We start from the raw sequence: 9,591 nt of genomic DNA on the forward strand, positions 1-9,591 counted from the left end.
TAAGTGTATAGTTCTGTTGCGTGCCTTTTTTTTAGGGTACAGCTCTGCTGACAGTGGACCAGAGGAGATGGGAAGATCTGAAGAGCAGGCTAAAGATTGCTCAGCCACTACACCTTCCCCCACGTCCAGGTCTCTCTCTCTCTCTTTCTCTCTCTCTCTCTTTCTCTTTCTCTTCACCACTAATGAGTCATCCCCAAGCTCTCACTGAGAGTGCTAGAGTGCTTAATCAGCTCTCCTCAGATTCAAGGCACTGAATAAAGTTGAGCACTCATCGCACCTCCCTGAAGGCTCACCCCAAGACAATTACACAACGAAAAGGAAAAATCCCAATAACCTTAAGTGTAACAGATGCAGATGCATTCCCATGGGCTCAGTGTAAGAGTTGAGTGAGCAAATCCCTGCCGTGTCTCCTCACACTGTGTGTGCTGATTGGTAGCAGAGCTGTTTGCAGGCTCACTGTTATTAAGACGCACTCAGAGACGCTTCTAGCGCAGTAGTACATGAATAAGCATTGAGTTTTGACTGAAATCAGCATGAACAAATAACAGGGAGACAAGCTAGAGATGGTGACATGGTAAATCATCACAAATAGACAACAATGTCTACAAATAAGAAAGTAATGATATAACACGGAGCAAACATGGGAAAGAAAATCACCACTCATGGTGCTCTTTATTTTCTTTATTATAATAGGTTCAATTTCTTTCCATTCCTATGAATGTCTGTTAATAAAAAAAAAAATAGGGCATTCATTCATTTTTTAGAGACACTACACATCATATTGTTACTACTGTTACCTACTGATTGGTAGGTTTTGAGTTTTAATCCCAGGTCCACCAAGCTGGGCCCATGAGCAAGGCCCTTAACCCTGAAATGCTCACTTGGGTTTTAAATGAGTTGAGAAGTCTGCACTGAAAAGAGTTGAAGGATGCAGTGGGAATAGAATACAGTACATTTTTCTCAGGGTGAGTTAGCCTGCCATTGAAAACCAGCAAGAAAAACAATAAAAATCAATACTTTAGAACTAGTGACACTACTGACGCTGTGTTCTGACTTCCTTCCCTGGTGTCTTGTGATGAATTCTCTATACACCTTACTTTTTATAATGCACTGAGAGCCTGGATGAAACAACTGACATTTGAAAACAAATGTAAGCTCATGGAACAGGTTGGTTGTAATATTCTCTTATGAAATTACAATGTATGAGAGTGTGTGTGTGCCCTGCGATGGGTTGGCACTCCGTCCAGGGTGTATCCTGCCTTGATGCCCGATGACGCCTGAGATAGGCACAGGCTCCCCGTGACCCGAGGTAGTTCGGATAAGCGGTAGAAAATGATTGAGAGAGTGAGAAATTACAATGTATAAAAATAAAGTAAAAAACAATCAGAAACTCGCTTAGGGAAAAAAAAAACCCCAATAACTTAGTGTAACTTTTGGCCGTCTGAAGCCACCAGTGGGGAGAATCGAAACCCCGGATCTATGCCATTGACTCACCTGCTGTAGCAAATCAGACCCACTTGCAAGATTCAGTGCATGCACTGCTTTATCAACATAACGAAAACTGACAAGATTTTCATTAAACATGACAGAAACAAAACATAACTGTGTTCACACCAGAAAACCTGGATATAACAAAGAAACCAATGCTTTCTTTCAAAAGGTCCATCAGTTTATAAGGGCATATCTTGTGTACAGCCTGCTTCAGGTCACCCCACAGACTTGTAGTGGGATTCAGGTCTATGCTCTTAATAAAAGCCCAAGTTCTGGTTGAAAAAACCACCACCATGTTTGTTTTTTTAACCAAAATATCTTTTGTAATGTTGGAATTATTATACCTATTATATTATGGGTTTCATCTGATCATGTGCTATTTTTATAAGCAGCTGAATGCTCACTCAAATTCATCATATTACTATTTTATTTTTCAATTATCTTGTGCTTATATTTTGCATTAAATTAAATTAAATTAAATTTCTTCTTCAGAGCGCCTTTTTTATCCGTTCATAAAAGCATAATAATTGTGTTTAAAGGCTGTGACGTAGTTGCTGTTGTGAACCATTTGAAACACAATTTGCATTCATTTTCATATGAATTCATGAGTAGCATAACCCATCAAGAGTGCACATCATTTTCCCATAACTAAGTCACCGACTCTAAAAGGGAACATTCCCTTTCGACTATCACTTGCATTTCTGTGTGTTTTATGCTTGGACATGAATATGTAAGTGTATATATTTCAGTCTGCTTTTCCCTTTGCAGAGAACGGTGGTCTCCGTGCCAAGATGTATGACATCACGCAGCACCCTTTCTTTAAGCGAGGCATAGCAGTGCTGGTCTTAGCCCAGTCTGTGCTACTGTCTGTTAAAGTGAGTGACTGTCTCCTGATTCCTTATCATCCACCTGTACACTTTGGATATTCAGTGTCATTTTTCTGGTGTGCATTTCAGTGGGATGTGCAAGACACAGTAGTGACGGTTCCCCTGGCAACCATGTCTGTAATTTTCACATTCATCTTCGTCCTAGAGGTAGTCTTACCTTTCGTTATACAACACAGTCTGTGCGAGTAATTGTTGTAGCTGCAGTGACCAAACATTTCAGCCATGCCTGACAGTGATGTGGTGAACAGGTCACTATGAAGCTGATAGCCATGTCGCCGGCTGGGTACTGGCAGAGCCGAAGGAACAGATATGACCTGCTGGTTACGTCGCTCGGCGTCATATGGATCATTCTGCACTTTTCAATACAGGTAGAAGAAATAAGCGTCGTAATGTTCTGACTTTCATTCCAAATCTAAATCAATGTAAATGTTTGCTGTAAGAAGATTATGTGCTTCCTCAGAATGCCTATACCTACATGATGGGCACTTGTGTGATAGTGCTGAGGTTTTTCACCATATGTGGGAAACACGTGAGTAAAATCTGTTACAAAATTATCTTCAAGGAAAACATCATTTTGTGAAATAATATTTTGAAAGTACAAAAACGTGTGCGTATGTATATGTGCGTGTGTGTATGTGTGCGCATGTTTGTGCATGCATGTGTGTATGGGTGCACACATATGCGTATGTGTGTGTGTAGGTGACTCTTAAGATGCTGCTTCTGACGGTGGTGGTCAGCATGTACAAGAGCTTCTTCATCATAGTGGGCATGTTCTTACTGCTCCTTTGTTACGCCTTTGCCGGAGTGGTGCTCTTTGGCACTGTCAAATACGGAGAGAACATTAACAGGTAATGTCGCACATGTTTAGGCAGCACCAGCATGCTTTTAATGAGACTTGTGACACTCTGACACTTGTGGAAATAGCGGTCCTGTCTGGTGGCTTCGTCTAAAATGTTTTTTGAATATTATGGAGTGTGTTTTTGAGGGTTTTGTGTATCATATCACTGTAAGAATGTGGAATGTGAATGCAGGATGCTTGTATCTTACTCATTTATTTCCCTCTCTCTCTTTCACTCTGTCAGACATGCAAACTTCTCTACTGCAGGAAAGGCCATCACGGTGCTGTTCCGCATCGTCACAGGTGAAGACTGGAATAAGATTATGCATGACTGCATGGTAAGCCAACAGTTATCTCTGTGCACTCTCTCCAGGGTTAAGACCTTGAGATTCTCAGGATCTGTAGAACACCGCAGAGTTGATCATGTGATTAAATTAGCATGTACATAACCTTTAGAGAAAACCATCAGTCACTGAGATAGTTCATGGTTCATGATTAGACAGTAAGTGACAGACTAAATCCTTAGGTTTGTCCTGCCCTGTGTTCTGGGTTTCCTGTGTTGAGTGTGTGTTTACTGGGCTATTTATACAGGTACAGCCACCGTTTTGCACACCAGACATGCTCCGCTACTGGGAGACGGACTGTGGAAACTACGCCGGTGCCCTTATTTACTTCTGTTCGTTCTACGTCATCATCGCCTACATCATGCTGAACCTGCTCGTTGGTACGCTCCATTTCCCCCAAATCAATTTCCTGTCTCATTTCCTTCTCCGTCTGGCATTAGCAAAACCAGCTAATAAAATACAATAACACGCCTCAGTCTCTCCCCGATAGCTAGGGAATATTATTAGCACCTTTTGTCCTTGAAGTGATAAAGTTTCTTTCTCTTAGTGATACAATCATCTTTCCTATTTGAGAATATCACATATTAGGACTAGGGGGATGTCCCAGCAAAATGTGAATGAGTTTCTGTGTAAATTTGGTTCCAGGCCAGCCCTTTGTGTCTGCCCTCCCGAGAGGATGAGTCATGTCTGCCCTTTTTTATTTTGCAATACCTACACTTTCCCCAAGTTCTGCGAATGCAGAGGGAGTTGTGAGAGCTCTTCAAACATTAACCGTCCCACTTTTTTCCCCTTGTCTTCCCCCAGCTATCATCGTGGAGAACTTCTCTTTGTTCTACTCCACGGAGGAGGATCAGTTGCTAAGCTACAACGACCTGCGGCACTTTCAGATAATATGGAACATGGTGGATGACAAGCGGGAGGTAGGCTGGGGATGTTATATTGATTTAAGGTGCTATGTTTCAATGTCAGAAGTTGCACCCTCTAAAACCAACCCTGAAAATGAGAGCTTTGGAGGCGTTGACATTCTCACCTCTAAAGTAATGGCACAGTAGAGGAGGAGCTGGTGTCCTCATTAGCAAACTTGTTAAATGCAAGAGAGAAAGAGGTACGGAAGAACAGATCAGCTATAGGAACAGACAGGTTTATTATTAGTATATAACATAGCCAGTAATGAATAAGCCATCTGTTCTGCAGTATAGCGGAATATACATAAAACCCATTAGGTAAAAGATATGCAATAATATAATATTCATTCGTTCATTCATTCATCTTCTACCGCTTATCCGAACTACCTCGGGTCACGGGGAGCCTGTGCCTCATCTCAGGCGTCATTGGGCATCAAGGCAGGATACACCCTGGACGGCGTGCCAACCCATCGCAGGGCACACACACACACACACTCATTCACTCACGCAATCACACACTAGGGACAATTTTCCAGAGATGCCGATCAACCTACCATGCATGTCTTTGGACCGGGGGAGAAAACCGGAGTACCCGGAGGAAACCCCCGGAGGCACGGGGAGAACATGCAAACTCCACACACACAAGGTGGAGGCGGGAATCGAACCCGACCCTGGAGGTGTGAGGCGAACGTGCTAACCACTAAGCCACCGTGCCCCCCTAAATAATATAATAATTCTTATTAAATTAATTTTATTAAGCACTGGTAGGAGGTTAGATTAGGGTTTAGGTGGAGTCAGTGCATTGTTATTGGTCATTTTGTGAACTGATCTCAGGCAAGTGTGCCAGTTTGTTCAGCAATATTAGTGATGTGATGTGAAGTGCAATGAGGTGATGTTAAAAACAGGTGTTGTTCTGTTGGACAGGGTGTGATTCCCACCTCCAGGGTGAAGTTTCTGCTGCGACTGCTCAGAGGCCGGCTGGAGGTGGATCTGGACAAAGACAAGCTGCTCTTTAAGCACATGTGCTATGAGATGGAGCGACTGCACAGTGGTGGAGATGTTACCTTCCATGATGTGCTGAGGTAGGAATTCACTAGTCAGAAGTCCGAGGGTTTTATTTATATTTAATAGACATATGCTTTAATTAAATGTCAGAGCATAAAAGCTTATTAATTTCAAGTCCACATTAAACAACTCTTCTTGTTTTTTTTGTTTTTTTTTTGTGGTTATGCCTTCATGTCCCAATAATTACTGATATTTATGCCCATTGGCGTTTCTCGGCAAAAATAGGATGGAAATATTATAATAAAGAAAATCCTTCCCGTCCTGTCCCATCTCGTCTCGTCCCGTCCTTCTTGTACTCATGTCCCTCTTGTAATCATGTCTCCATCACCTTTTCTCCACATTACAATATAACTTTAAATCTTAATTATTAAACTTTAAAGATTTAAATATGACCTCAGTGTTGATAATACAATTGTTTTTAATCACATGCACAATTATCAAATGCATCATTTTCATGTTTTTTTTATTTTCATTTTAATCACCATAAAACATAATGATAAAGACTAGTCCTACAAGGACTGAACCGCTTAATATTAAGAATTTCATCTGTCTGTACTACTGTGAGGATTTTATTTGGCTAAACCGTGTGTGTGTGTCTGTCAGCATGCTGTCCTACCGCTCAGTGGACATCAGGAAGAGTCTGCAGCTGGAAGAGTTGCTGGCACGAGAACAGCTGGAATACACCATCGAAGAGGAGGTGGCCAAACAGACCATCCGCATGTGGCTGAAGAAGTGCCTCAAGCGCATCCGAGCCGTAAATCACATACACACAATACTTGGTGTAAGGTTGAACAAAGGTTGTGTATGGGTATTTTAATGGTGCCTCAAGTGCACCCTCAATGGTACAACAGTGACCCTAAATAACAATGACCTTCTGTATTTTAAATGGGTTTTAGGAGTTTACAACATTCTTTAGGATCTGTAACTAATGTTATTTGACATACCCTTCTGCCAACTGGCAGTTATTTGACACTGAGATCTCTTTGTACATACAGTTCTTTAGGTTGTTACCAATTGCATGTAACCCTTAATAATAAAAATAATATACTAGACTAGTATGTTTTTTCACTTGCTTTGCTGTGCATTTGACAGTAAAGAAACAAACATGATTTGCTTAATCAGCTTGCATTTTCAATCCAAGTTAACTTAAGAGGTATGAACTATATGCCAGTGATTGTCATTATAGGTGTGGGTGATTGACAGTATGTTATTATGTATATTGGCATAATTGTGATTGGTGAATTGGGTTTCCTGGTTTCCTCCCAACTCCCAAAAGAAAGTGAAATTAAAATGAAATGAACTTGCTATTTAAGTGAGTGAATGTGGAGCTCAGAAAATCAACTTAAGTCACAGCAACTTTCTGTGTGTAATACGAGACAGACATTTTGAACTTTCAGACTCGCTCCAAATACAGCCTATAGGAATTATTTCAGTCAAATTATTGACATCCGAGAAACTGTATTGGTTTCTGAAAGAAAGAAAGAAAGAAAGAAAGAAAGAAAGAAAGAAAGAAAGAAAGAAAGAAAGAAAGAAAAGGTTGGAAGGAAAAGGAAGGTAAGTAGGTAGGTAGTTACAGATAGATAGATGGATGGATGGATGGATGGATGGATGGATGGATGGATGGATAGATAGATAGATAGATAGATAGATAGATAGATGTAATCATGATGTAAATTCATGTTAATGTGTATCGCACTGTTCCCTTTCTTTTCCCTCAGAAGCAGCAGCAGTCATGCAGCATCATTCTGAGTCTGCGTGAGAGTCAGAAGCAGGACCTACGTCGCCTACTCAACCCACCCAGTATTGAAACTACTTTGCCTAGTGACGAAGCCAACACCAATAACCAGGACAACCCTACACAGCCTGAGGTACTCAACTTATACTCACACATGCACTCACACACTGCACTTCCTGATGAGCAATAAGTGTACAGTTTAATGGCTTTACATGGTGCCATTCCTCAGCAGAACAGTGGCTTGCAGACTCTGCTGAGCCCTACTCTGTCAGACCGTAGCAGCTACAGGCAAGACTCTACAGATCGCCCCCAGAGGAAGCTGGGGCAGTGGAGACTGCCCACAGGTTAGCACCCCATACCAAGGATCCAGCAATTAGTTCTCTCATTGGTGTGAACATGATTTAACCAACATGTAGTTAGAATGGATAAAGACCAAAAACAAGAATTTCAACAATTTTCCTTGTATGGAGAAAAGGAAATCAACTGACACTTTAAAACATGTAAAACAACTATATACAACTATATACTGCAAATCCAACAACCATTTCACAACAGACAAAAGAGCACATTGTAGGTACTAATAAAATTGCCTGTATCCTTTAAATGAAGCAAGTGTAGATAGTTATAAAAATGTTATCCATTTAAATTTGATGGTTGCTTAGAGTTAGAGGGCAATAAATCATTCATTTGGCCAGCATATGGGCTTCAGAAATAAGACTCATTTTAATACAAATCAACTAAACGTTCAATTCCAAGCGTCTGTCAAAAGTAGATAGTGTAATAAAATATTGGTAAAAAATGTGTTCGCCTGCCATCTGATCTTATGGACCTTATGTGCACTTGTGATATCTACTTCTTAACCACATTCAGGTTCAAAATCATATTTGCTAAATAATTTGTTCTTAATAATTAGGTTCAACTTTCTAAAGTGTTCCATTAATGCTGAAAAGGGATAAAATTCTGTACCACAAAGTGTATCACAAATAATTGAATTTAAAATAAACTGAAAAAGAGACTGGTCAGATCAGGACGCACGATTACACTGCAGGTTGTGTAATTTTGTGTTTCATACACTTCTCTGCGAGTCCCGCTGAACGATGTGCTTGCTGTCTCGTTCAGGACGCACCAGCGTGAAGTCCATGGTGTGCAAGATGAACCCAGTAAACGACGAGGCCTCCTCGGGCTCAGAGGTTAAAAAGTGGTGGACTCGACAGTTAACCGTGGAGAGCGACGAGAGCGGTGATGACCTCATTGACATTTGAGGGACCATAGTTCAAGCGTACACACGCTTCAGCACCATGGTATATGCTGTCAGGATGAGCTCTTTCTGCTCGTTGCCCAGCTTTAGCTCTTTGCCAGAGTAATGTCCAATAAAGGCTCCTGCCTGTTAGACAAATTGATGGCTACTGGTGAAGATATATGCATTTGAACATGCTTAAAATATGCATTGTTGAAGTATGCACATGCGAAGAGAAATCTGTATTCCATTAAAAAACATTTTTGTTTAAATATATTTTTCTTCTCCAATTGGCTTCCCAGAAACTTGGTTCCAAGGCCATTTCGAAAGCAAGCTTCCATTTGTGGTTTAATAGAGGTTTATAAAAGACCCATTCACCCTTTTATATATTATGAATTCATTACCATTAACTGAGGAAATGTGTATTGATTTATACTCATCATAGTTTTTTTTTTAAAGCAAGCCGTTCTTGCTCGGCTACGTCTGAGAACACATCGTCATTGGAGGAAGAGCTCTGTAAGCTTTAGTGTTAGTAATGTAGCCACACAAAGAGTAGATGGTGTGAGCCCTCAGGAAACGTAACAGAACTGTAATTTGAGACCCAAATGCAATGTTTACGGCGACAGAGTTTTAGTGTCAATATGCGTTCTTCTATGTCTACGTTCAAGTCATACAGATTTACTCTGTCACTGTTTTGTCTTTGTGCCAGTGTTTTTCTTCTTTACTTTACCTCCAAGGCTGCTCCTGAGTTGCTGCATTTCTAAATGTCTTGTCATGTGTATCTGGTACAGTGAGCGACTGTCTTCACACTGCAGACAAGACCGTGAATGTACCTTTGTGTGTTCAGGCTATCTGTGCAAAATCTTACTAATAATAGTATTACAAAAAAATCATATTAAGTTATTTAATAGATAAAATAAGCATATCATAAATCTATTTTGTAAAAACAAGCAGTTTATAGCTGTACTGTGATTTTAAATGATAAATAATAAAGCTTGATAATAATATGATGTTCTGTAGCAATGTTATTATAATTTCCTGTTTAATAACTGATCAGAGACAAAGGTTAAAAATTCTTTATTTATGGTC

At 40.4% G+C, this 9,591-nt stretch overlaps 1 protein-coding gene across 6 annotated transcripts in view; it reads left to right on the plus strand.

The window, feature by feature from the left end:
• Positions 1-9,448, plus strand: part of nalcn (sodium leak channel, non-selective) — an 87,677-nt gene extending 78,229 nt beyond the window's left edge. For 5 of the 6 annotated variants that reach the window (XM_060876099.1, XM_060876102.1, XM_060876100.1 and 2 more), the window contains 14 exons: positions 36-129; positions 2,260-2,366; positions 2,448-2,525; positions 2,627-2,746; positions 2,839-2,907; positions 3,078-3,226; positions 3,461-3,554; positions 3,808-3,940; positions 4,365-4,480; positions 5,390-5,547; positions 6,134-6,284; positions 7,249-7,398; positions 7,495-7,609; positions 8,385-9,448. In XM_060876099.1, the coding sequence (XP_060732082.1) occupies positions 36-129; positions 2,260-2,366; positions 2,448-2,525; positions 2,627-2,746; positions 2,839-2,907; positions 3,078-3,226; positions 3,461-3,554; positions 3,808-3,940; positions 4,365-4,480; positions 5,390-5,547; positions 6,134-6,284; positions 7,249-7,398; positions 7,495-7,609; positions 8,385-8,527 (1,677 nt within the window). In that variant the 3' untranslated portion in view covers positions 8,528-9,448. The remainder of the gene's footprint in view (positions 1-35; positions 130-2,259; positions 2,367-2,447; positions 2,526-2,626; positions 2,747-2,838; positions 2,908-3,077; positions 3,227-3,460; positions 3,555-3,807; positions 3,941-4,364; positions 4,481-5,389; positions 5,548-6,133; positions 6,285-7,248; positions 7,399-7,494; positions 7,610-8,384) is intronic. The other variant, XM_060876098.1, reaches the window with a different exon arrangement.
• The last annotated feature ends 143 nt before the right edge of the window (positions 9,449-9,591 follow it).

Source organism: Tachysurus vachellii, chromosome 8, assembly GCF_030014155.1.
Source record: "Tachysurus vachellii isolate PV-2020 chromosome 8, HZAU_Pvac_v1, whole genome shotgun sequence".
Classification (NCBI taxonomy): domain Eukaryota; kingdom Metazoa; phylum Chordata; class Actinopteri; order Siluriformes; family Bagridae; genus Tachysurus; species Tachysurus vachellii.